General features: G+C 43.8%; 1 protein-coding gene across 3 annotated transcripts in view; it reads right to left on the bottom strand.

Moving 5' to 3' along the window:
- The window catches only part of scara3 (scavenger receptor class A, member 3), a 66,622-nt gene that overhangs the window by 7,330 nt on the left and 32,519 nt on the right, over nucleotides 1-26,773 (bottom strand). For all 3 annotated transcript variants that reach the window (XM_072555214.1, XM_072555216.1, XM_072555223.1), the window contains exons 4-6: nucleotides 24,003-24,149; nucleotides 22,340-22,438; nucleotides 9,594-10,640 (exon numbers count right to left, since the gene is read on the bottom strand). In XM_072555214.1, coding sequence (XP_072411315.1) covers nucleotides 9,594-10,640; nucleotides 22,340-22,438; nucleotides 24,003-24,149 — 1,293 coding nt within the window. The remainder of the gene's footprint in view (nucleotides 1-9,593; nucleotides 10,641-22,339; nucleotides 22,439-24,002; nucleotides 24,150-26,773) is intronic.

Raw genomic sequence — 26,773 nt, 5'->3', positions numbered from 1 at the left:
ACCAGCGATGTGCCACAAAAACTGGTGCTGGGTCCACTGTTGTATGTCATGTGTATAAACAACTTCAATGAGAATATTGGATGCATGGTTACTAAGTTTGCAGATGACACCAAAATTGGTGGTATAATGACAGTGAAGAAGGTTATCTCAGAGTACAATGGGATCTTCATCAACTGGAGCAGTGGGTAAAAACAATGACTGCAGATGCTGGAAACCAGATTCTGGATTAGTGGTGCTGGAATAGCACAGCAGTTCAGGCAGCAGGGCTGGGAGCTGGGATCTGGTGTGGGTGTAGAGCTGGGAGTGGGGGCGGAACCCACCATCACACCCACTCCAGTTACAGGTTCCGCCCCCACTCCCAGCTCTACACCCACACCAGATCCCAGCTCCCAGCCCTACCGAGTTTTCACCATCCCCCCAGACCTCCCCCTCACTGAGGACGAACAATCAGTCCTCTGCAAAGGACTCACCTTCATCCCCCTCCGTCCACGCATCAATGAATTTAATACACGCCGTGATGTCGAACAATTCTTCCGTCGCCTCCGCCTCCGAGCTTACTTTCACAATCAGGACTCCCGCCCACCTTCCGAGGACCCCTTCGCCCACCTCCAACACACTGCATCCACCTGGACACCCCGCGCTGGCCTATTACCTGCCCTCGACCTCTTCATTTCCAACTGCCGCCGGGACATTAACCGCCTCAACCTGTCGTCCCCCCTCCCGCACTTCAACCTCTCACCCTCACAACGCACAGCCCTCCAATCCCTCTGCTCCAATCCCAACCTCACCATCAAGCCAGCGGATAAAGAGGGCGCAGTGGTAGTCTGGTGCACTGACCTCTACACCGCTGAAGCCAAACGTCAACTCGAGGATACCTCTTCCTACTGCCCCCTCGACCATGACCCCACCCCCCATCACCAAACCATCATCTCCCAGACCATACAGAACCTCATCACCTCAGGAGATCTCCCACCTACAGCTTCCAACCTCATAGTCCGGGAACCCCGCACTGCCCAGTTCTACCTCCTTCCCAAGATCCACAAGCCTGACCACCCTGGCCGACCCATTGTCTCAGCATGCTCCTGCCCCACTGAACTCATCTCTACCTACCTTGACACTATCCTATCCCCCCTAGTCCAGGAACTCCCCACATACGTTCGAGACACCACCCACGCCCTCCACCTCCTCCAAGACTTCCGTTTCCCTGGCCCCCAACGCCTCATCTTCACCATGGATATCCAATCCCTCTACACCTCCATCCACCATGACCAGGGCCTCCAAGCCCTCCGTTCTTTCCTCTCCAGACGTCCCTAACAGTACCCTTCCACCAACACTCTCATTCGTTTGGCCGAACTGGTCCTCACCCTTAACAATTTCTCCTTTGAATCCTCCTACTTCCTCCAGACCAAAGGGGTAGCCATGGGCACACGTATGGGCCCCAGCTATGCCTGTCTCTTTGTTGGCTACGTAGAGCAGTTGATCTTCTGTAATTACACCGGCACCACTCCCCACCTCTTCCTCCGCTACATTGATGACTGCATTGGCGCCACCTCGTGCTCCCACGAGGAGGTTGAGCAATTCATCAACTTCACCAACTCATTCCACCCTGACCTTAAATTTACCTGGACCATCTCTGACACCTCCCTCCCCTTCCTGGACCTCTCCATCTCCATTAATGACGACCAACTTGACACTGACATTTTTTACAAACTCATCGACTCCCACAGCTACCTGGATTACACCTCTTCCCACCCTACCTCTTGCAAAAATGCCATCCTGTATTCCCAACTCCTCCTCCTCCACCGGATCTGTTCCCAGGAGCACCATATCCATCACAGAACACACCAGATGGACTCCTTCTTTAGAGACCGCAATTTCCCTTCCCACGTGGTTAAAGATGCCCTCCAACGCATCTCATCTACATCCCGCACCTCCGCCCTCAGACCCCACCCCTCCAACCGTAACAAGGACAGAATGCCCCTTGTGCTCACCTTCCACCCTACCAACCTTCGCATTAACCAAATCATCCGCCGACATTTCTGCCACCTCCAAAAAGACCCCACCCCCAGGGATATATTTCCCTCCCCACCCCTTTCCGCCTTCCGCAAAGACCGTTCCCTCCGCGACTACCTGGTCAGGTCCACGCCCCCAAACAACCCACCCTCCAATCCTGGCACTTTCCCCTGCCACCGCAGGAACTGTAAAACCTGCGCCCACACATCCTCCCTCACCTCTATCCAAGGCCCTAAAGGAGCCTTCCACATCCATCAAAGTTTTACTTGCACATCCACTAATATCATTTATTGTATCCGTTGCTCCCGATGCGGTCTCCTCTACATTGGGGAGACTGGGTGCCTCCTAGCAGAGCGCTTTAGGGAACATCTCCGGGACACCCGCACCAATCAACCACACCGCCCCGTGGCCCAACATTTCAACTCCCCCTCCCACCCTGCAGAGGACATGGAGGCCCTGGGCATCCTTCACCGCCAATCCCTCACCACCAGACGCCTGGAGGAAGAACGCATCATATTCTGCCTCGGAACACTTCAACCCCAGGGCATCAATGTGGACTTCAACAGTTTCCTCATTTCCCCTTCCCCCACCTCACCCTAGTTCTAAACTTCCAGCTCAGTAACTGTCTCAGTAACTGTCCCCATAACTTGTCCGGACTTGTCCTACCTGCCTATCTTATTTTCCACCTATCCACTCCTCCCTCTCCTCCTTGACCTATCACCTTCATCCCCTCCCCCCCTCACCCATTGTACTCTATGCTACTTTCTCCCCACCCCCACCCTCCTCTAGCTTATCTCTCCACGCTTCAGGCTCACTGCCTTTATTCCTGATGAAGGGCTTTTGCCCGAAACGTCAAACTGGAGCAGTGGGCCAAGGAATGGCAGATGGAGCTTAATGCAGATAAATGCAAGACGTTTCATTTTGGTAAGACAAACCAGGGCAGGACTAACACAGTTAATGGTAGGGTCCTGGGAATGTTGTTGAACACAGGTTCAGGTGCATAGTACCTAGGAGTGCAGGTACATAGTTTCTTGAAAGTGACATCATAGGTAGACAGGGTGGTGAAGAAGGTACTTGCCTTCTTTGGTCAGAGCATTGAATACAGGAGTTGGGACAGATGTGTTAAACTGGAAAGGGTGCAAAAATGATTTACAAGGATATCACCTTGACTGGAAGGTTTGAGTTATAAGGAGAGGCTGGATAGTGTGGAATTTATTTCCCTGAAGCATAGGAGGTTCAAGGGTGGCTATATAGAAATTTATAAAAACCGTGAGGGGCAAGAGACAAGGTGAATAGCCAAGATTTTTTCCCGAGTAGGGGATCCAAAACTAGAGGGTATCACTTTGAGGTGAGGGGGTAAGAGTTTGAAGGGACCTGAGGGACAACCTTTTCACACAGAGGAAGTGATAGAGACAGGTAGAGTTATAATATTTAAAAGACATTTAAACAGGTACATGGAAAGGTTTAGAGACATATGGGCCAAAATCAGGCAAATGGGACTGGTTCTGTTTAGGAAACCTGGTTGGTATTGACAGGTTGGACCAAAGTATGTGTTTCCATGCTGTATGACTCTAACCCTCTTTTAGAATTACACACAAACTTAAAAAGGATAAAATTCTACTTTAGTTCTGGTATCCTTTAGTTACAGTTAAAAAATTGTAGAAACTTAAAAACAAGAGGCCTTTTAAAAGCTGACCAGAATGGACGTGCAAACATGCTGATACTGGGCCCTTTGACAAAAAAGAACCTCATTTTTAACCAAATGGAGCTAAAGTGTGTGTGCAAGGGGGAAACCAAAAATGAAAAATATCTTTTATTGAAAAATCACTTGTTCCCAAGATTTTTGGATAAAAGATTCCTGACCTGCATTTGTCACAGGGATGTCAAAAACAAGGTGATGTGGTGAATTTTCACTTTGAACTTTGCTGGAAAATGAACATTGAAGACTATGCAAAAATCAGTAATTTAACAATGACATAATTATCTGTGTGTTTTGATGTCACTGCAAGTCAGCTTAATTCATCTGACTTCAATTTCCTTCGGGGAACATATGGTTTGCCCACATCTTCATAATAGCTACAGAAAAGAATGTCTTGTTGGTGTCATGATTGGATTTAGAAAGATAACTTTAATGCATTTCTATAAATGATTGTTTTCAAAACATATTCAAGTGTCCAACAAAAATGGCTGCTAAATCACATGACTGAACTTAGCAGTAAACTTCCAGAATCTTCTCACAGGTCAACATCAGCCAGACAACCAATGCCTAGTGTTTCTTCTAATGGGAATGCTAACTACTGTTATAAACTGTTACAGACACAACTGTCTCCATGAGGTTAAAATATCTACATAATAGAATTGTATGTTACTCTTATCCTGTAAAATACTTTAATTTCCACATCACCTCCAGGATGTACCATAGACAGTTACTTATTTGAATGTAAGATTTTGTCTGGATGGGGTCTGTTACTCCCACCTCCCATGGATACATGGTAACTTGACTCCTACAGTACTGAATACACTGATTTTTAGCCATTCAATTTTGAAAATGCAAGCAGTTAAGGGGTTAACACGGCCCCGTAGAACAACTACTGACCATACTAAAACATCAGATTCCAAGCTCCAAATAAAAAAGCATTCTGTCTACAAAAATCAGCCAACATCTTGTATTTGTGTTCTTTGCAAAGAATCAAATTTTTTCCACCAAAACAGTGAAACAGACGTTCTATTTCAGCAATGTCCCTCACTAGATCTTAAAGAAGATTTTTCAAGAGAAGAAATTGTGTTCGACTCCTGGAACTGATATCTGACCGATTGACCACCCACACAAAGGTTTCACACATCCAACTTTGGACCAGTGCATTCCATCTTAAAAGCAAAAACGTAGAGAGAACATAGATATCACTTTCCTAGGTAACATTTCAGAAGGAGTGCAAATACTTTAATCTCTTACTATTAGAGACTGACTAGCTCCCATATCTCTCAATCTTTTCAGTTCTCTACCTTTTCCCCCTGTTCTTCCTGAGTAAAACTCACCCACAGAGGTGATGTCTTTGTAAAGGTCAAGCGCTATCTTACTATCCAGTCCCTATCTAACATGTGCACTCTCCTGCAGCTCCTTGATTTCTTTTGGGATTTCCTTCACTACCTCATACAAGGCGCTTGGTGAGACCACATCATCTGTACAGTGAGCAGCTTTGGTTACCTTATTTAAGGAAAGATATCACTTCATTGGAGGCAATTCAGAGAAGGTTCATGAGGATGATCCTTGGTATGGAGGGACTATCCTATGGGCAAGGCTAAACAGTTTAGTGCACTACTCTGGAATTGAGATGAATGAGGTGCAATCTCATGGAGACATCGAGGATTCTTAAGGCATGTGATAGGATAAATGTTGTGAGGCTGTTTCTACTCATGGAAGAGACTAAGACCAGAGGGAATAGTCTCAGAATAAAGGGCTGAAAATTTAATACTGAGATGAGGAAGAATTTCTTCTCTCAGAAAGTTGAGTGTCTTTGGAACTCCTTGCTACAGAAAGCTATGGGGCAGGCCATTTGTGCATATTTAAGGCTGAGATATATAAATTCTTGATCAGTAAGGGAATCAAGGATTATGGGAAAAGAGCAGGAAAGTGAATGTGTGGAGTGTCAGATCAGCCACAATCCTATTGAATGGCCAAGCAGGTTTGGGGGCCAAACGCCTTTTTCTGTTCCTATTTCTTATAATCTGATGATATTCCATGACTACTTTGTACTTAAGTCATTGCTAACTGAATAACCTCCTTCTCTTCTCGACTTCTGACTCAATTTTTCTCCTTGCATGTTATATAACCATAAAGTTTTCATAGCACAGAAAGGGACCATCCAGCCACTTTTATCCATGCCAGTCTTCAAACATCCATCTATTCTAATATCATTTCCCAGCACATGACCCATAGTAATGTAGACTATAGCATTTCAAGTTTTAATCTGAATAGTTCTTAAACGTCTCAAGGTTCCTGTCTCTACCAGCCTTTTAGGCATTGAGTTCCAAATGTCATAATCCTCAGAGTGAAAAACATTTCCTTGTATCACCTCTACACCTTCTGCTTGTTCCCATAAAACTGTGCCCGTTGTTCTAACCCCTGCACTAAGGGGAAATAGTTCTCCCTATCTAATCTATCTATGCCTCTTATAACTTGGTACACCTCAGGAAGATCCCCCTCAATCTTCTTTGCTCTAAGGGAAACAACCTCAGCCTATCTGGTCTCTGTTCTTAGCTAAATTGCTACTGCCAAGGCAACACCTTTTATTGCCTGCGAGCCTGTTTTTCTATAGCATGGACATCCTTCCTATAATATGGTGACCAGACCTGCACTCAGAACTCCAGCTTTGGCTTAACTAAAGCTAGATATAGCTCCATGATAACCTCCTTGTTCTTATAATCACGCCTGTGTTGTGAAGTAAGCCTAACGTCTGCATTAACTTTACAACAGCATTCTGGACCTTACAAAGGTTTTGCCTTCTGAAGGTGTGGTCAAGGGTCTGACTGTCTCTCAAATGACTTTACAATAATCTGTTTCATTTTGAACAATAAACTTTTCTCTCTAGACTATCAACAGAGTTATGGCTCCACACAAGCCATTCCTTGTTGAGATTTCTCTCCAATAGTTGCTTAGGCACGTGACCTTACATCAACAAACATCATGATCTCTTAGACCCGTTCTGTCAACCCATAACTCCATAGGTAGATTACAAAAAATTCTCACTTGACAGCATTGACTGCAGCCCCCTGCCAATTTCCAATGCTATTATATCTCACCTCAACACCATACTATGGGTACCATAGCACTTCTCATTCCACCACCATCACCAAACCGTGCTGGGACCCAAGATACTCCCATTTCTGATCTGACCCTGATCCATCAACTCTTCTGGGTTTCTTCCTCGACAAGTGCAAAAGTGGAGAAAGCACAAGGATTTTTGTTTCCTATATGGTTATAATAACAGTCCAAGCCATCACAACAATAGTAGATTTAATTAACCATCACGGAGATATGCAACTGTTTTACCTGCTACTTTGTTCCAAATAAACTTCCATATTTGATCTAATGTTTCAATGGTGTGACCTTCACATAGACCATACACTTCCTTTCAGAGGCATCCAGAGTAACCCTATTGGAAAGTTCGGTAGCCTTGTGCTGCAGTCTCGTCTTGGGACTTACTCAGCCGACTTGTTTACACATGCTGTTTGCAACTTCGAAATTTGTGCCAACTGTACTCCTAAATTCCTGCACTCTCTTTGTATGCTTTTTGTGCCAACAAGATGAGTGGAACAATTTTAAATGTACGCTGACAATACACTGTGGGAGGTATTTGTCTACATTTATTAAACTTATGGACATTAAGAGGATGGCCATAGGAATGTGAGAGTGGAAACGTCAGTTGGCAGTGAGCTCTCACCTGCCAGCTGGGGATCTGCTTCTGCAGAGGAGCCCTACTAGATCCTCAGCCAGTCACTCAATTCCAAGAATACTGCAGGGCCTTCTCCTGGAGCTGGGTTCCTGGGGCTACAAGTCGTACCCAACACGTACCCAACAGGAGCTGCTGGCAATCACAGCTGGCAGCTCCTGCACTTGACAGTGCCATGTAGGAGGCTGTCCAGAGAACAATCTCAGAGGACAAGATCCAAGACAGATTTGAGCAGGTTGGGGCGAGCGTAGTGTCGGGGAGGGCTGGGGGTTCAGGAGTGGAGACTATAAAGGTGAGGAGAGCAGGGCCTTTCAAATGCAAGGGCAATGGGATGGTTCTAAGTGGCCAGTCCTCTTCCCTATGTCCACGCCTTTAATCAGGCACTGAGTGTCTTTGACCAAAGGTCCCCTCGACCAGCCTTCATTCATTTTGCCACTGGGAATAGGTTATGTGTGGGTCTATTGCAGTAACTTGCTCTTTATCCACTGGTGGGCCTCACCAACTGCCCTTCCCTAGCTGGTCTGAGTGGCTTGTTGGGCCATTTCAGAAGGCAGTTGAAAGTGAACCACATTGTTGCGTGTCTGGAGTCACATAGAAGTCAGACTGGATAAGGATGGCAGATTTCCTTCACTGAAGAACTTTAGTGAGACAGATTGGATTTTTTCCTGATCAGCAACAGTTTCATGGTCATTAATAGGTCCTTAACTCCAGATTTTTTTCACTAAATTCAAATTCCACCATCTTCAGGATTTGAACCTAGGCCCCCAGAACAACTGAGTTTCCGGATTAAGATTCTAGCGATAGTATCGTCTGGCCCAGTAGTGGCAGATGTGGTGATTGTAATGAAGTCAGCCAGTTGGGCCTGATCGAGTAAGTGTTCCCTTTCTTAGTAGGTTTTGCATACTGGAGATGGAAGTCATTTGCAAATGATCAGCATGGAAAAACAATGAAACCAGAAATGGGAATACATAAAATATCTGTACTTAAAGTAATTGCTTTTGGGCAAAACAGAGAGAAAGGAGAAAATGGAAACAGTAGGACTGGAAGACTCACTCTCCCCTTGTTTTCTCTTAACCACTCAGGGACAATGCGTGATGATGGATGGCATGGTAGCTCAGTGGTTAGCGCTGCTGCCTCACAGTGCCAGGGACCCAGGTTCAATTCCATCCTTGGGTGCCTCTCTTTGTGGAGTTTGCTCATTCTCCATGTGTCAGTGTGAGTTTCTTCCGAGTTCTCCAGTTTCTTCCCACAGTCCAAAGATGTGTACATTAGGTGGATAAGCCATGGTAAATTGTTCATAGTGTCTGGGTATGTGCAGGCTACATGGGTTAACCATGGGAAATGCAGAGTTATAGGGATCGGTTAAGGGGATAGGTCCAGGTGGGATGCTCTTCAGAGGGTCGGTGTGGACACCTTGAGCCAAATGGCCTGCTCCACACTGTAGAGGTTCTGTGAATGACCAAGCAAAATGGAGATCCATCTGTTCACTGAGAACTTTAATGGTAAATTTCACTACTGCTGTGAATACAAGATCAACTAACTATCTCTAGACTCAAGCTAAAACTTACACCTCAAGAACTCTAAGGACATTTAAATTATGTTTTTTAAAATCTTCCTTCTTGTGTTAGACACTCTCTCCATTGTATATTTCTATCTGTGTTTGTGTGTGTCTTTGATGTCATAGTTTATTATTTTCTTGGAGTTGGAAAGTAATAAAATAAAACCTTGTTATTGGTTCTTGAATTTTGTATTTGTGATCTAAAATATAGCTGTGGCTAAAAAGAAATCAACATCTTTGTTGCGGTCAACTGAGAGGCCTCCTCACCTGGTCGTAATAGCTATATGACTCAATTAGCTGAATATGGACTATCAATCAGCCTTTAGCTTTGCCTAATATTTTTATACTGTTAAATAAAAGTGCATAATTTTTCATAAAGTGTCCCTATGATTTTTTTTTCCCTCCTGGGTTATTGTGCAGCAAATTCATCTCTGTTTCCTGGAGACTCCAGGGCAATCCTGGAGGTTTGGTAATTGTATTCTACACTGGCATCTTCAGCCAATGTGACTACCAAATGTAACACAGTCATACTACATTATTCTGATGTTTCAAAATGATTAAAAGCCACTCACCTCTTAAAATAGTGACATTTTTGATTGCCTCTCCATGTTGTGCATCAACAATTTTCATTTCTTCCATTACAACAGCAAGCTTGCTTATTTCCTCATCCACTGTTGCTGTTAGGAGATTATACTGCTGTCGGAGCAGATCGGTGGCACTCTGAATAATGGTCAGGGAATTGTTGAGATGGTAAAGTTCTTCTGAATGTGTTCCAATCCCACTTGAACAAGATGTCCTCACATCGCTGATATACTTTATCATGCTGTGTACATGATTGTTTGTAGCATTGATGTTGGCCAGTATGGTGTTAATTTCAGTTTCATGGGAAATCATTCGCCCCATAATGGTTTCAAACCTCTCAGCTGTCCTGTTTTCATAATACTTTGCATGATAAACAATGTCCTGAATATTTTCTTCATGGTCATCAAGGAAGGTGGAGATATTTTCAAACTGCTCATGCACCACCAGCAGTTGCAAGCTTAAGTCATGCATGACCTCAGCATTTTGAGAGACTCTCTGCAGTGTAGTGACCAGAGTGCTCTGAATACCTTTCACCACATCATTCATCCTGCTCATTGAAGTCTTCAAACTTCCAAAAGCTTTTGAGGAGTTCTGCCAGTCTGCCACTATCTTCCGTAATATTAACGTTTCCTCATCAGCTTTCCTTTGAAGTTCTTCACGCCATAATGTATTCTGGTTGGTGGTGAAGTTAATGTGTTGCACACTGATCCTTATTTTGTACTGGTCCTGGGTCAGTTTCCTCATAAACTCATCAAGTTCCTTTATAAGGCTTTGCAATCCATTTACTTGCACTGAAATACTTTCCACCGTTTGGTTGATCTGTTCAATAGATGTTGAATAATGCATAACCTCCTTATTGATTCGTCTGTTGTCAGTCAAAAGGGTCAAGTGGTTTTGGACAGTCTCATCCAGAGCAGGCTCTTGAGTCAACAGTAACTGCTGTATCTCCTCAAACTCTTTCTGCAAGCCAATGATTTCTTGTGCAAACTGGGAAATGTCATGGCAAGAAGAACAATTTTTGCTTGTGGATTTTTTATCTGGGGTAACAGGGGAGGGGAAGAGAATAAAAAATATTATATTGCTTTATTCTTTCCCCTGTTGTTTCCCTTATTGGATTTGTCCCTCTGCTAGCTTACCTCCCATAATAATTGAAATTCAAATGATTATATATGTCCTCATGAAGAAGTTAAGATGAAACGGAGATCTTACAAATAAGTAATTGAGTCTTATGACTCACATTATGTTGACAAACAATAAGTGTCTACACTTACAGTGACCTAAAAAAATGGATGGTAAGCATAAGTATACATCAACAAGAAATAACCAATACTCACAAAGAAACTAGCAACATGTTCATGGACAGAATAAAAGGTTGACTACTTCCTTTCCAAATAATGCCGACTGCAACTATGTTTCAACAGGTTGATGTAATTTGGTGTCTAAGGTCCACAGCTTCAGCTTTCCTGAAGAAGGGCTGATGCCCGAAACGTCGATTCTCCTGCTCCTTGGATGCTGCCTGACCTGCTGCGCTTTTCCAGCAACACATTTTCAGCTCTGATCTCCAGCATCTGCAGTCCTCACTTTCTCCCCACATTAAATTATGTACAAGTCAGGACCATCCTTGAAGCTGCTCAGCACCAAATATTTGTTGGAATGAACACAGCTTCATTTATGCACGTAAGCTATTTCTGCCACATTTCTGGTAATGAAGTGAGAGTAATTGTGAGCAATATTCCTGATGATACGTTTTTAAAAATCATTTATCACAACTCAATTTTCCTTTTTGCTCACGTCTCCTTCAAATGTTGTTTGGAAAAAAAAAGAAGTTTTGATTCAGTGTACTTAAATAATTGTGAAAAGAAACTTTTGAAAACTAAACCCTTTCCTTTCTCAGATCGAACCTTGCAATAAGACATGGTTCCAAATGCATGAGCACTCCTCTGATGCCAGGCAATTCTTTATAGCCATTTATTTCTACTTATATAATTTTGGATAATGTATCTGATAATGGACCAGTTCCTATAAGAAGCCACATCCATTCAAGTACAGCAGATGTCACTGAATCGCAGTAAAATGTAGGAAACCTGTTTGGTAGCTTTCCTCACTTGTCCAACATTTTTAAAATTTAGATCAACCAACTTAGCACAAAAATAAATACATTAAAGATATACATCTAATGAGCATTGATGTCAATTAATTTAGCTGACTACTTGTAAAATAAATGCTCACTGCAGAAAGCATATGTCCCCCTACCAAAAGCTATCCATTGTTTCACTTGACAGTTAATTTCATTCCCAACTGCAATAACTTAAAAAAAACTACACTCCATTCGAGAAAGTACTGAAATCCCATGAAAACTGCACTGCGCACATTGAACAGGATTCTTTTCATAATGAAAATATCACATTATAGTTCACAGCATCAGTCCGTGGGCTAATAATAACCAGTGGACTAATAATCATTTACGTAGCACCTGTGAAGATAATTCCTCAAAATTTTCATCCAATAAAGTACTTCTAAATTGCAGAAACAGTTATATTATCAAAACATGGCAGCCAACTTATGCACAACAAGTTCCAAGAACACAAAAGTGATAATGACTAGATCATCTGTTTTAGTGATGCAATATTTACCAGGAATAGCTTGCCTATTTTTCTTCAAAATAGTTCCACAGGATACCTTACTGCCATCTGGGAAGGAAAACTGAGTCACTGAGTCAAAAAGTCATAGCATCCTACAGCATGGAGACAGGCCCTTGTGCCCAAATTAGTCCATGCCGCCATATCCTTCTAAACCTTTCCTATCCATGTATTTGTCCAAATGCCTTTTAAATATTGTTAATGTACCTGCCTCAACCACTTCCACTGGCAGCTCATTCCATATGCAACCATCCTGTGTAAAAACATTGCACCTCAGGTTCCCTTTTATTCTTTCCCCTCTAACCTTACAATGATGCCCTCTCATCCCTGATTCCCCAACCCTGGGAAAAAGACTGGCTGCATTCACCCTATCCAGGCTTCTCATGATCCTCAACATTCCTATAAGATTTCCCCCATCAGTTTCCTGAGGAAAAAAGTCCTTGCTTGTCTAACTTCTTCCCGTAACTCAGATGCTTGAGTCTTGGCAAAATCCTTGTAAATTTCTTCTGTACTCTTGCTAGTTTAATAACTTCCTTCCTATCGCAAGGTGACCAAACTGAACACAATATTCCAAGGGCAGCCTCACCAATGTCCTGTACAACTACAACATAACTTCCCAACTTCAATACTCAATGCCCTGACTGATGAAAGCCAATTGCCAAAAGCCTTCTTCACTGCCCTGTCTACCTGTGACTCCACTTTCAGAGAATCATGCACCTGAACTCCAAGGTCCCTCTGTTCCACTACACTCCTTAAGGCCTGACCATCCACTATGAAACTCCTACCTTGATTTGAATTTCCAAAATGCAACACTTCACGCTTATCTATACTAAACTCCATTTGCCATTTCTCAGCCCACTTTCATAGCTGACCAAGGTCCTGGTGCAATTTCTGATAACCTTCTTCACTGTCCACAATATCACCTATTTTAGTGTCATCTACAAGCTTACTAACCATGCCTTGTACATTCTCATCCAAATCATTGATATAGATAACAAAGAGCAAAATGCCCAGCACCAACCCCTACCCCTAATGCACTCCATTAGTCACAGGCCTCCAGTCTGACAAGCATCCTTCCACTATTACCTTCTGCTTCCTACTTTCAAGCCAATTGTGTATCCAATTTGCAAGCTTCCCCTGGATTCCATGCACTCTAATCTTCCAGAACAGCCTACTATGCGAAACCTTATCAAATGCCTTAATGAAATTCATTTAGACTACATATACCACCCATCTTTGTCAACCTTCCTGGTCACTTCATCAAAGAACTCTAAGAAATTTATGAGGCATGATCTCACACAAAGCCAGTCTTTCAAAATACCTTATCTCTCAAAACTTTCTCAAGTAACTTACCTACTACAGATGTTAGGCTTACTGGTCAATATTTCCCAGGTTTTCCTTTCAACCCTTTTTGAATAAGGGCATGACAATTGCTACCCTCCAGACTTCAGGGACCTCACCCATGGCCAATGATGATGGAAAAATATCAGGCAGCGCCCCACAGTTTCTTGTCTTGCAGTGTTCTTGGATATAACTGGTCAGGACCAGGAGATTTCTTCACCTACATACATTCCAATGCTTCCAACACCTCCGCTACTGTCATATGGACTGTTCCCAAGATGTCACCACTAACTTCCCCAAGTCTTCTTTTCTTTCTCCACAGTAAACCCAGAGAAGAAATATTCGTTGATGACCTCATCCATCTCCTGAGGCTCTACATATACATGTCCACTTTGGTCCTTGAGGGTTCCTATTCTATCTCTAGTTATTCTTGGCTTAATCCAGAGGTAGAGCTGAAAATGTGTTGCTGGAAAAGCGCAGCCGGTCAGGCAGCATCCAAGGAGCAGGAGAATCGACGTTTCGGGCATGAACCCTTTTTCAGGAACCATTCCTGAAGAAGGGCTGATGCCCGAAACGTCGATTCTCCTGTTCCTTGGATGCTGCCTGACCTGCTGCGCTTTTCCTGCAACATATTTTCAGCTCTGATCTCCAGTATCTGCAGTCCTCACTTTCTCCTCCTTAATCCAGAGGTAACTTCACAAACAGTATCCCATTCCCTCAATACCACAATATAGTATCAGTCTAAATTGCTGTGCACAAATTCTGAAGTATGATGTGAACCCACAATCTTTTCTTCGAGGTAAAAGCCACTTGTAATCGAGCCAAAGTGCTCACTTCCGCTGACTCATACAAACTTGAAATGTGCTCTAATCTCCAGGAAAACTGGCACATAATTGTGAGTACAGATTGGCTGCAATTAGTCACAACTTCAATCAACTCAATTAATTTGTTAAGTATTCAGTTCAATTGCTCAATACTTAAATTGCTATGAAAGGTTTGCCAATATGGGTTGCAATTTAACATCAGAAGCCAGTGTTCCAAGCCATAATATGATCATTTAATTTCTGATGTGTTCAGAAGTTGCTTAGTCCATACAAAGATAAATCTGTGGTCTTTTCTACTAGAGGTAAGAGGGAGTGGGAGTCTGTTTAGATCCTTGTCAATCTGAGTAGTCTAAGTGAGAGGATTCTCTAAATTATTGTATTTGGAGATGACATTACTGTCTATACAATGATTCACTTGTTTAGCTATTCTGAAGCTATTAATTGCTTATTTTTAATATACTATCACAGGTACAGCTGTGATCAGTTGTAGTTAAGAAAGAGTCGGATCTTTCATAAGTCCTAATCATCCCAATGTTCTTTATAGCCAATTAAATAGTTTTAAAGTGTAGGGTCTTTAGTAAAGAAGGAAATACAGTAGCTAATTTGTACACTGCAAACTCTCAAACAGTAATATTAAGCAATACAGTTCCCTGTTGCTTCTTACACGTTAATGCATTAGCCAATTAGAACTCACTTGCTAACCAATCAGAACCCTTTCCTCCTGTGAACTATGAAATATGGCATTCTTGCATTTGTCTTGTTGTATGCGCAAGGCAAGAAGTGTTGGCAATACTTTGCTCTTTTCAGCAATAAATAGCAACATGATAATGACCAGATAACCTATTACTGCGATGTTGACTGTGGGATAAAAATCAGAAGGCTGGCATAGATTACACCCACTTCAGCACTCTGCTTCAAAATACAGCAAGCTTTGTTAAAACCTGACACTCTTGATAAACTGGTAAAAAAAATTATCCCTCAAATACCATGATCTACTGAGGTGTCCAAATATTTATGCTGTAAAAAAATTTAAGTGGTGTGAATACCCCTGCTCTATGTTTCTATTGCTTACTGTGTAATTTTACATTGATTTTAGGAGGTGTGTTGATGTTTTTACATTAATTTTTTTTGAGGGATGTTGATGTACTGAAGCTTCGCTCGGTTGGGGTTCACTGAGGTTACATGTACCTCTTGATTATGTGGAATATTTGATCAACCACACACTCCTCGTCCCATACTTGCCAGTTAATGAAAAGTTTGCTGTAGTTTCATAGGATCTTTCGGCTTATGACTGGAACCTTAATTTGGTATCTCATCCAAGACAGAACTAAACTATCAGTGTGTACTGTTATATCCAAGTCCTGGAATTGAACTTAAACCACATCTTCCTGGCCTCAGAAACACGAAGGCTAGTAACTGAGCCACAAATAATACACATCACTATGATCTGTAGACCAATACTGAATGCATATTGAAACAAATATTAATTCATATCCTGCTGTTGCAGTTTGAGGACATGCATCTAGTTTAAAGGTCAGTTGATCAGCAAAAGTGACTACGCACATGTCAGATTCATATGAAAACCCAATTGGTTTCCCTTTCAGAAAATGCCAGACAGGGTGGAATTTCTTCTCATGAGAAACGTTGGGGAAGGTTGGAGGAAGGGGGCAAATTATCAGACAGGTTGACAATTGCCTCTTTCCTGCCACGCAGGAATGAAGTGCAGGAAAGTCCACTTCAGTGCCACAAACATCCTTGGCTACAATTACTTCAGCTCCTGGATGAACAGGAATGAACCAGCCTACCTGCCTGGTGGTTGGGCAATGTAGGTAGGCTGTCAGTTTGGGGAGGAGTCTCTCTCAGTCTGCTCTAATTTAGGACAGGGAGTAGCTTTTGAGAGTCACTCACCTGTCTTCATTTCCAAAGTCTTTGTGCTCCGTTTCTCTGTGATCCCCCACCACCTCAGATCAGATCTCTGACTGGCCAGTCAGCTGTCTTGCTGACATGTGATCTAGTGTTTTGTGAAAAAAAAGGCAGGCCACAGGCTTCCCTCAATGAACTTTCCTACTCAGGATTTGATTTAAACTGGAAAATTCTGCCCTCACTTTCTATTTGATCATGCCAATATAAAAGGGAGAGGTTTTCCCTTTTCCTCCCTTTGGCATCCAATAATCACCGAGGAGTAGATCATCATCTTAAAAGCACAGGATTACTGCATTAAAAGGGGACCTCTAAATTTACTACTTATTTAGATTAAATCACTGGGACAATGACGTGGAAGCGCAGAGAGGCAGTCTTGGTCGGACATTTTAAATCTCAGCTGGGCCTTGTGGTTCAACATAAATATGCGCTCAGATAGATTAATGAGAATTAGAACTGCAGACATGGAACACACCGATGTCAAGCAATATCATTTGTCTTCCTAACAATGAGCTGTAGGACAGTTTCATTTCATTATCAGTAGGTAGCAGTGGTTGTATAGCCTGGCACCAGTCCTTGGGTCCGTTTGTATGTGATGTTGGAGCGTCTTCTATGGCTACATAACATTTTAAAGCAAATATTATGTCATTCATGTGGTCCACATCATTGTGAATGATATTGGTACCCAGCTTCCTTTTCCTATAGTTTTTACAAAGTTACAATCCTGAGAAAAATCTTTGGAAATTTCTAATATGTGATAAAGAAATACTTCAGCATTTAAGAAACAAAGAACAAAGAAAATTACAGCACAGGAACAGGCCCTTCAGCCCTCCAAGCTTGCACCGATCCAGATCCTCTATCTAAACCTGCCGCCTATTTTCCAGGGATCTGCATCCCTCTGCTCCCCACCCATTCATGTATCTGTCTAGATACATCTTAAACAACGCTCTCGTGCTCGCTTCTACCATCTCTGGGCGGCACGGTGGCACAGTGGTTAGCACTGCTGCCTCACAGCGCCAGAGACCCGGGTTCATTTCCCGCCTCAGGCGACTGACTGTGTGGAGTTTGCACGTTCTCCCCGTGTCTGCGTGGGTTTCCTCCGGTGCTCCGGTTTCCTCCCACAGTCCAAAGATGTGCAGGTCAGGTGAATTGGCCATGCTAAATTGTCCGTAGTGTTAGGTAAGGGGTAAATGTAGGGGTATGGGTGGGTTGCGCTTCGGCTGGGCGGTGTGGACTTGTTGGGCCGAAGGGCCTGTTTCCACACTGTAAGTAATCTAATCTCTGCTGGCAACGTGTTCCAGGTACCCACCACCCTCTGTGTAAAGAACTTTCCAAGCATATTTCCCTTAAACTTTTCCCCTCTCACCTTAATGTGAGCCCAGTTAAAATCACTCAATTTTAAAAAAATCAAATAAACTGCAGATGGTGAAAATCTCAAATAAGAACAGAAAGTATCATAAATTCTCAGCGAGTAAGTAAACTCCTGTAGAGAAAGAAAAACTAAGTTAATGGGCTAAATGTCCTCACGCTAGTGGAGGCGGATCCACACGCCAAGCAGGGTTCAAGATCAGGACATTCCCATCGAATGGAGATCTCAATGCAAACTTGACCTTTTTGGCTTTCCCTAGGGTGACTCGGAAGGTAAGCAGGGTACCCTCTTGGGTCTAAGTAAGCTAAGTAATGGAGACATGTAAAAGTTGAGATTGTTAAGAAGCCAATTACACTTCTTAAAGAATTAAACTCCTTTCGCCTTGGAGTTTCCAGTCACGGAACCTGCATCCCAACGTGTCAGCCAGGGTCACTCGGTTGAGTGCAGAGTGGGAAGATTTTCTCAGCTGGGAACGTCTCGGATCAGTCACAGTGAAGTGTCGAGGCACAGCCTAGTGAGGAGCACCTCTTTAATGCACTTCTTCCCGAAGGTTTTGGTTGTACACCAGGTAATTGCCAACTTCTTGAAAATCACTTCACTTTTCTAGCTCTTTGCTCACAGTCTGCTGCTAACTTTCACCAAGGCAAGGAAGTGACATATGTAGGTTCACCTTCCACATTTACTGAAGGTGAAGAGTATAGGACACATCACCATTAACAGCTTCACAGTAGCCAAGGCAGAAACACCGTCCTTCACCTCGGTACATGCCCCTTGACAGGGCAGTAGAGATAATCAGCAAAATTCAGGTGGAATTAGCGAGGACCCCCCCTCCACCCCAGGATTGGAAGGCTGAATCCACTCACTCAATATGCCTTACCACCAGAGCCTCTGGAGGGTTTGGCTTGCATGGCAGGTAACACAAATGTATAAATATAGGAATTAAGAGCAGCTGTAGGCCATTCAGCCCCTTGAGCCTACTCCATTCAGTAAGAACACGGTCTATCTGCTTTGTTTTGAATTCCACGTTCCCATCTAGGAGAAAGTGAGGACTGCAGATGCTGGAGATCAGAGTCGAGAGTGTGTTGCTGGAAAAGCACAGCAGGTCAGGCAGCATCCAAGGAGCAGGACTATCAATGTTTCAGGCATAAGTCCCTCATCAGGAACAAGGCTTGAGGGCTGGGGCTGAGAGATAAATGGGAAGTAGGGGGTGGGCTTGGGAGAAGGTAGCTGAGAAAATGATAGGTGGATGAAGGTGAGGGAGAAGGTGATAGGTAGGAAGAGGTAGTGATGGACAGGTCAAGAGGGAGGTGCCGAGTTGGAGACTTTGGTCTGGGATAATGTCGGGGAATGGGAAATGAGGAAACTAGTGAAATCCACATTTATCCCGTTGCAGGGTCGCAAGGCAGAATATGAAGAGTTCTTCCTCCAGTCGTTGGACGGTAACAGTTTGGCGGTGGAGGAGTCCCAGAATCTGCATGTCCTTGACGGAGTGTGGGGGAGTTGAAGTGTTCAGCCATGGGGTCGTGAGATTGGTGGGTATGGGTGCCCCAGAGATCTTCTCTGAAACAATCCGCAAGAAGGTGTCCTGTTTCCCCAATATAGAGGAGATCACATCAGGTGCAATGGATGCAGTAGATGACTTTAGTGGAGGTACAGGTAAATTTCTGACAGATGTGGAAGGATTCCTTGGGGCCTTGGACAGAGGTGAGCGGTGAGGTGTGGGCACAGGTTTTGCAATTCCTGTGGTTGGAGGGGAAGATGCCAGGAGCGGGGTGTGGGCTGGTGGGGGGGCATGGACCTGATGAGGGAGTCGCGGAGGGAATGGTCTCTCTGGAACACTGATAGGACTGGGGAGGGAAATATACCTTTGGTATGGGGTCCGGTTGGAGGTGGTGGAAGTGATGGAGGATGATGCGATGCCTGCGGAGGTTGGTGGGGTGGAAGGTGAGCACCAGGGGGTTCTCTCCTTGTTGCGTTGGGAGGGGTGGAGCTCAAGGGCGGTAGTGCAGGAAGTGGAGGAGTTATGCTGGAGGGCATCATCAACCACGTGGGAAGGGAAGTTGCGATCTTGGAAGAAGGAGGCCATCTGGGACTTTGAGGTGGAATTGGTTATTCTGGGAACAGATGTAGCAGAGGCAGAGGAATTGAGAATAAGGGATGGCATTTGTACATGACGTGGAGGGGAGGCGGTGTAGTCTAGGTAGCTATGGGAGTCGGTGGGCTTGTAGTAGATTTCTGTGATTAGTTGATTGCCATAGATAGTGATGGAGGGGTCCAGGTAGTGAAGGGGTGGGGTGGGGGGGGGGGGTGGGGGGGGGGTGGTGTGGTGGTGTCTGAGATGGTCCAGGTGAATTTGAGGTCAGGATGGAAGGTGTTGGTAAAGTTGCTGAACTGATCAACTTCCTCGTGGGAGCATGAGGCGGGACCAATACAGTCATCAATGTAGCAGAGGAACAGGTGGGGAGTGGTGCTAGTACAACTGCAGAAGATGGATTGTTCCACATACCCGACAAACAGGCTGGCATAGCTGGGTCCCATGCGGTGCGTATGGCTACCCTTTTGGTTTGGAGGAAGTGGGAGGGGTGGAGGGTTACTGGTTGGGACAGTGTGAGAGGAAGAAACGGAGAGCTTGGAGACCTTCGTTGTGGCGGATCAATGCGTACAGAGACTGGATGTCCATGGTGAAGGTGAGGCATTGGGGGTTGGGGTGACGAAAATCTTGGAGGAAGTGAAGGGCTTGGGTGGTGTCCCGAATGTAGGTGGGTGTTCTTGGACTAAGGGGGTCAGGACGGTGTCAAGGTAGGAAGGAATGAGTTCAGTGGGACAGGCACAGGCTGAGACAATGGGTTGACTGGGGCAGTCAGGTTTGTGAATCTTCAGTAGGAGGTAGAATTCCCATATATCATGATAAATTCTGATCCTTCCTGGAGGTAGGTGTGTTCACTGAGCTGGAAGATTCATTTTCAGACATTTCGTTACTATACTAGGTAACATCTTCAGTGATCCTCCAGAAGAAGCACTGCTGATGATTCCTGCTTTCTATTTATAAGTTTGGGTTTCTTTGGGTTGGTGATATGACTTCCTACGGTGAAGTCATTTCCTATGGTGATGTCATTTCCTGTTTTTTTTCTCAGGGGGTGGTAAATGGGGTCCAAGTCAATGTGTTTGTTGATAGAGTTCCGATTGGAATGTCATGCTTCTAGGAATTCTCGTGCATGTCTCCTTCTGCAGCTTTCCTCAGACACCTCCCTTCCATGCCATTCTCCCATTCTTGGGCCAGCTCAGCTCACTGCAGCCTCTCAGATGCCATAGCAGGGTTTCAAGCTAAAAATGAAAGAGCTGAACAGCAGCTTTCTCAGGCCTACCTTCTATTCCTGGTGCCAGAGTCTGTCATCCTGCTGTACCTCCCCATTTAGCTGGGGACAATGAATGTAGCTTGAATTTGGGGTGGATGAATGAGAGAGAAAGAGAACTATTGCTATGTGTACCATTCAGTAAGTTGGTTTCCAGACCCGATATTGGCACTGCATTACTAAAGTAAAATGATTCCATCCAATGTTTGAATTGATGACAGTTGCCAGAACTGCTGTAGTTTCAAAGTGCCATGGCCACTTGGCAGGATGGTGCTTCAGTGCTTAACATGTCTGCCTCGCAGTGCCAGGGACCCAGGTTCAATTCAAGCCTTGGAATGACTGTCTGTGTAGAGTTTTGCACATTCTCTACATGACTGTGCAGGTTTCCTCTGGCTGCTTAGAATTCCTCTCTCATTCCAAAGATGTACAGGTTAGGTGGATTGGCCATGCTAAGTTGCCCCACAGTGTCCAGGGATGTGTATGCTAGGTGGATCAGAGCCACGGTTAATGTGAGTGGGGAGGGGGAATGGGTTTGGCTGGGATATTATTCGGAGGGTCAGTGCAGACGCGATATCAGCAGTTAGCAGTCAAGGAGGTAGGAAGTTTGCTATACAATTCTGTCCCACCTCAATGTCATACTTAGAGCATATGCGAGCAGCCTACACACAGCACTTGCATCAAACAAACAGCCATGCCTCAACCTCGAATGGGGGTAAGTCCTCAGTCAAGTCAAAAAGGGCAGCTATCAGCCAAGGGGTTCACTCAACATCAGTCAAGGGGCTTGGGCACAGTCAGTTAGCTATTCGGCTTGGTAAGCAAGCATCCTCTCTTAAGTCAGGGCCAAGGAACTGAATGTCAGTTGATTCTCTCTCACATTGGGCCGTTTTTCTCTCTCAATGAGGTAAAGGAAGGATTGAGTGAGATGAAAGGGCTGGCTGGTATTACTGCAGATGACTACAGTGAGTTGGAGAATCGGACTAGCTTTGAACAAATGGGGCTCCATTGGAGCACAGGACCCAGTTATTTGGGTGGTTTTGGACAACAGCATGTGAAAACTCGCCAGACCTTACAAAAGTCAATGAAAATGACATTTAATCGGTTTCTGGTAATGTCCAGTCCATAGTTATTCTGACATCTATTCAGCAAGCAATGCTCTGAACCATTTAATCAACAAATAGATTAACAGCTTATATCTTTATTAATGTATGGGATACATTAATGGTAACTCCTATTGTGACATTGTGGAAGTTAGGAGCAAACCTGCTGCAGAATGTAAGGAGCAGTACTCACCAAGCGCTTTAATGTTTGTCTGAACAGAACTAATCTTTGTCTCATAGAATGATTGGGCCATGTTGAGATCTTCAGTTATTGAGTCAACCTTTTTGAACACTGTAACAATGCAAGATTCTGTTGTTATATGAGCATAAGATGTAAAAACAGAAGTAGGCTATTCAATCACACAAATAATACCTAAATAGGTATCATGCCTTTGTGGTCAATTTTATTTATAGCTGAATCATAATAGATCAAATGAAAAGACATTCCACTCTCCTTGGAGAGTGAGGTGTAATGTTGAAGCATATGATTTCAGAACGCACAGAGGCATTCCGATTTCCCAGCCACAGAGATAGTGGTCTTGGTTTCCCCAGAGGGAAAAATCAACTTGGGTACAGATGATACTGAACTGTATATCATAACAAACAGAATTAAGGTCCTTTCCCTGATTATTATATCGCTCAATAAATTTTTAAATGGACATGCATCTCCAGAATAGTCAACACATTTAAAATGGCAACAAGTAACTGTGTTGCACGATTAGACATTGGAAAATTAAGTTTCCCTTTGATTCACAGCACATTGGAAGGGTTGTGTTGTTTTGTTACATTATCTTGTTAATTATACAAATGAGTGCTTATTTTTATTCATTGATATGTGTGTGTTTTGTTGGCTTTGCCAGGATTTATTGCTCATCTTTAATTAGCTTTGAGAAGGTATTGCTGAGCTCTGTGCTGCAGGGACACCCACACTGTTGTTAGAGAGTTGCAGAATTCTGATCCAGTAACAGTGAAGGAACAGCAATATAGTTCCAAGTTATGATGGCCTGTTGCTTGGAAATGAATTAAAATATTTGGATTTCGTGGAAGAGAATTATAATTTGTGGATTCCACCTGGGACTGTAAATAGTGTAACTTTACAACTCCATTCTATAGAAGCTCAACGTCATAAAATGCAAATTACAGGTACGTTTTCTTGAATTTTTCCCCAAACCTTTCACACATCAACTGAGAAGGGGACAAAGGTAAAATAATAGAAGCAGTGCTTTTGGTTCAAGGTTATACGGGCATGATCCAGACTGCTATTGAGATGAGATTTCATCACCTGATCATTGATCTATTTATGACTGATGTAATAGAACTAAAAATAAACGGAATTCACAAGGAGTGATATTAAACTTCTACCGAATCTTTCTTTAACCAGTTGCACTACTGCCAACACGGGTCAAGAGCTGATGGAGAAGGTGGAAGGAAAATTAACTAGAATGATACCAAAACTAAGAGGTCATGCCTACAGAAAAGTGACATGCATCTGGAAAGGTGAAGATCAAGAAGTGATCTGTGGAGATCTTCAAAATTATAAAGGTTTTGGTTAAGTTGTCATGGAAAGGAAAATGCCACTTGTTGATAAGACAACAACAAGGGTCTATAAATCCGATAGAGAATTCAGAATAAGCTTTTATATCTAGAAGTGGAATATCGTGGAATTCACTACCAGATAGAGTAACAGGCTGACTAGTGTAGACACATTCTAGGGGATACTGTATATTGATGGGGTTAAACAAAGAGAAGATCTGCATGTTCATAAATACTGGGGAACATCTCTTCAACTAAATTGCCAGTATCTGTGCTAAGTACTTTGTTAACATTGTGTCTAAGAAATAATAGAACCATCTTACCTACAGATGCAAGAACAGCAACAGCTATGATGAGGCAACTAAAAAATATGTACAGCACTTTCACAGCCAGACTCAATGACCATGCAGTTTGACATTTGCAACGTCCAGGTCCAGTCCTCTCTACTTCATTTGAAAACAAAATTGCATCTGTAAGTTAAGGTGAAAAAGATTGCAAATGTATTATTAAAACTACATTGTCAGAATTATTGTACGCACCTTTTGTAAAATGCTGTTTAAAACAGCCATTTTGGTTGTCTCCAACTCGAATGAACAATTCTACTTTTTTCTTCATACAAACTGAAAAACCTTCATTTGAAAAAGTGACTTACTCAACTTTTGTTTTGTTGGGAGAAGGTTAGACACTAAAGAACACATTTATACTTAATCTAGTTTTGGCACCAAGAATTCTCAAGTCGAAATTAAAAGGCTGAAGTGAAATACATTTGCATTGCTCCAGCCCATGACTGCTGACCCACAGGACAAAATAATTCCGATCACATACTGTCAGTTCTCCTTTAATGCAGTAATTCTGTTCTCATGCAATCCCGTGTCATAAGAAAATTACGTAATAGCAGCACCATTTTAATTAACGGGTTTGGAATTGCACGCTTTAAAGGTTTGCATTATAGAAAATGTCCTCAATTCGTCAATCACGTTCAAATTAATTCACGTTAACAAAATGCACGTTATAGTGGAACAACCTGTATAATGTAAAATCTAAGTTGCACAGTTCAAATAATTTTAAACAAGGGTTGGAAATAGGGCAGTAGGACCATAGAAATAATGTAAATAACTTTTCATTCCCATCCTGACAATTACTGTCACAATATTCTGTTGGATTTAACATCTGGTGACTGAAAGGGTAACAAGGAAAATAATATCCATCCAGAGAAACTGGGGGAAAGGGGTTGGGGAGAGGTTGCAAAGGAGGAGTATTGTGGGTCAGATACTCGGTAACCTATTCACGGGGTTTGGGGGCTGCAAAGTGGGCTGGGGGAGAGGGGTATGTGGAGGCAGAGGTGACAATTGTGCAAGGGGACAGTGTATTCATAAATAAGGCATACAGTAAAGTATAAACAGGAAAGGGGCAAGGCACGGAGAGGGGTCATCCACCGTCAGGAGGACACTGGCATCAAAGTGGGGACAAGGTATGACCAGACCTGGCCTGGTCACTTCACATCCCAGGGTTTGGGTTGGACAGTGGTGGGAAAGACAGAGTTTGGGAAGATGGAAGCTCATGCAGAAGTGCTTGGCGTGCTCCTGGGAGGTGCAAAGCCTATGTGGTTCACGGGAAAGGCTTTCAGGAACAGGATGGAGATGTTACCAGCCTCACCAACGGCAGAGGCAGAAGGTGAAAACCACTGGCCGAGGAATGTCCTCTGCTGCTTTCCATCATGCTGCAAATTGAAATGACACAATGTGAACAAAAATTGCAGTGACCACACAAGGAGTGGGCAAGGTAAGTGTCTCAACCCATGAGGTAGGTGGCTGTAAGACCCATCAAACTGAGACCCATTCGAAGAAATCAACATTATTCACAGACACACTGTATAGGATACAGACCTGTGGGCTCCCTGCATTCGCTCCCTGTATGCTGTACACCTCACTGCACCACAGATCACTGACCACCTCATTCACATCATCACCTTTGTCCCAGAGGCCAGGGAAAGACCCAGGACCTTTGATCAAGAGGAGCAACAGTGACAGCAAAACCCTTTGCCCTAAATACACCTTGTTTCGAGTGCTGCACAGGCACACAATATAGACATCAATCGATGGTATGTCCAGTATGTGCACAAAGTTAGGGATCATGCTGGCACAGTTACATTCAAAGCTCCATGAAGTCTCAAGCAAACAGCTAAAATGCAAAACAAATAACACATAAGCAACCGTGTGACTGTGTGATGCCAAAGTGCCCTCAAAAGGTTCTTTCTTTCTTTTCCTCCCACTATATCTCAGGGTTGCATCAGGTTTGCAGCTGGGATGGAGGAATAATACTTACCAGAGGAGCATGTTGGCCTTAAAGGTTTGCTCGGGCAGCCCTGACGGCATTTGTGTCAGAGGCAAGTGGACCCTCCTCTGCTTGACCTCCAAGGGTCGAAAAGGCTGGCAGGGTGAGGAGGAGGGGTCCTGGCTACCCCGAGATGTCGGAGAGACTTTTGAGATGGCCTCTGTCTGGTTCATTCTTCAGCGTGGGTGTTTGTGGCACTGCCCTGTCTCTTTGCGAGAAAGAGGCACCTAAATTGTGTGTCAGGTTCCCTGTCCCCCTGTTGTGAGGATCAATGGCTGCAGTGATGGAGCGTAGGTGTGGGCACCTCTCCAGCAAACCTTGACCGCGTTAGGCCTGGTTCTCCATGGCAACGTATGATGGCAAACAGTCACAGGCTTGAAACCACTGGGTTTCCATTGCGTAACTGCAGCCTCTGGATTAGTGATTTGGGCGGTTGGGAGAACATGAGTGAGCAAGTGAGGGAAAATGTTTCAGGCAATAGTAAGAGTGAGCGAGCAGGAGGTTTGGAGGGATGACTGCACAGTAGCAGAGATAGAGTGAGACTGAGGTAGAGAAGAATGTGGCACTTACCCTGACAGAGCAGGGTACTGTTCTTGTGCACTGCTGGCTATTCCTCCAGACTGTAAAAGCCACACTGACACTGGGTGGCATACCAGACCAGGCTGCCAGGATGTGGAGACATCTCCTCCTCTTCTGGACCTTCGGGAAGAGGACCATAAGACACAAGAGCAGGAATAGAAGTCCCGGAAGGTACCTTGTC

The sequence above is a fragment of the Chiloscyllium punctatum genome, chromosome 3 (genome assembly GCF_047496795.1).
Source record: "Chiloscyllium punctatum isolate Juve2018m chromosome 3, sChiPun1.3, whole genome shotgun sequence".
Taxonomy (NCBI): Eukaryota; Metazoa; Chordata; class Chondrichthyes; order Orectolobiformes; family Hemiscylliidae; genus Chiloscyllium; species Chiloscyllium punctatum.
This window is presented reverse-complemented; position numbering and strand designations above follow the sequence as displayed.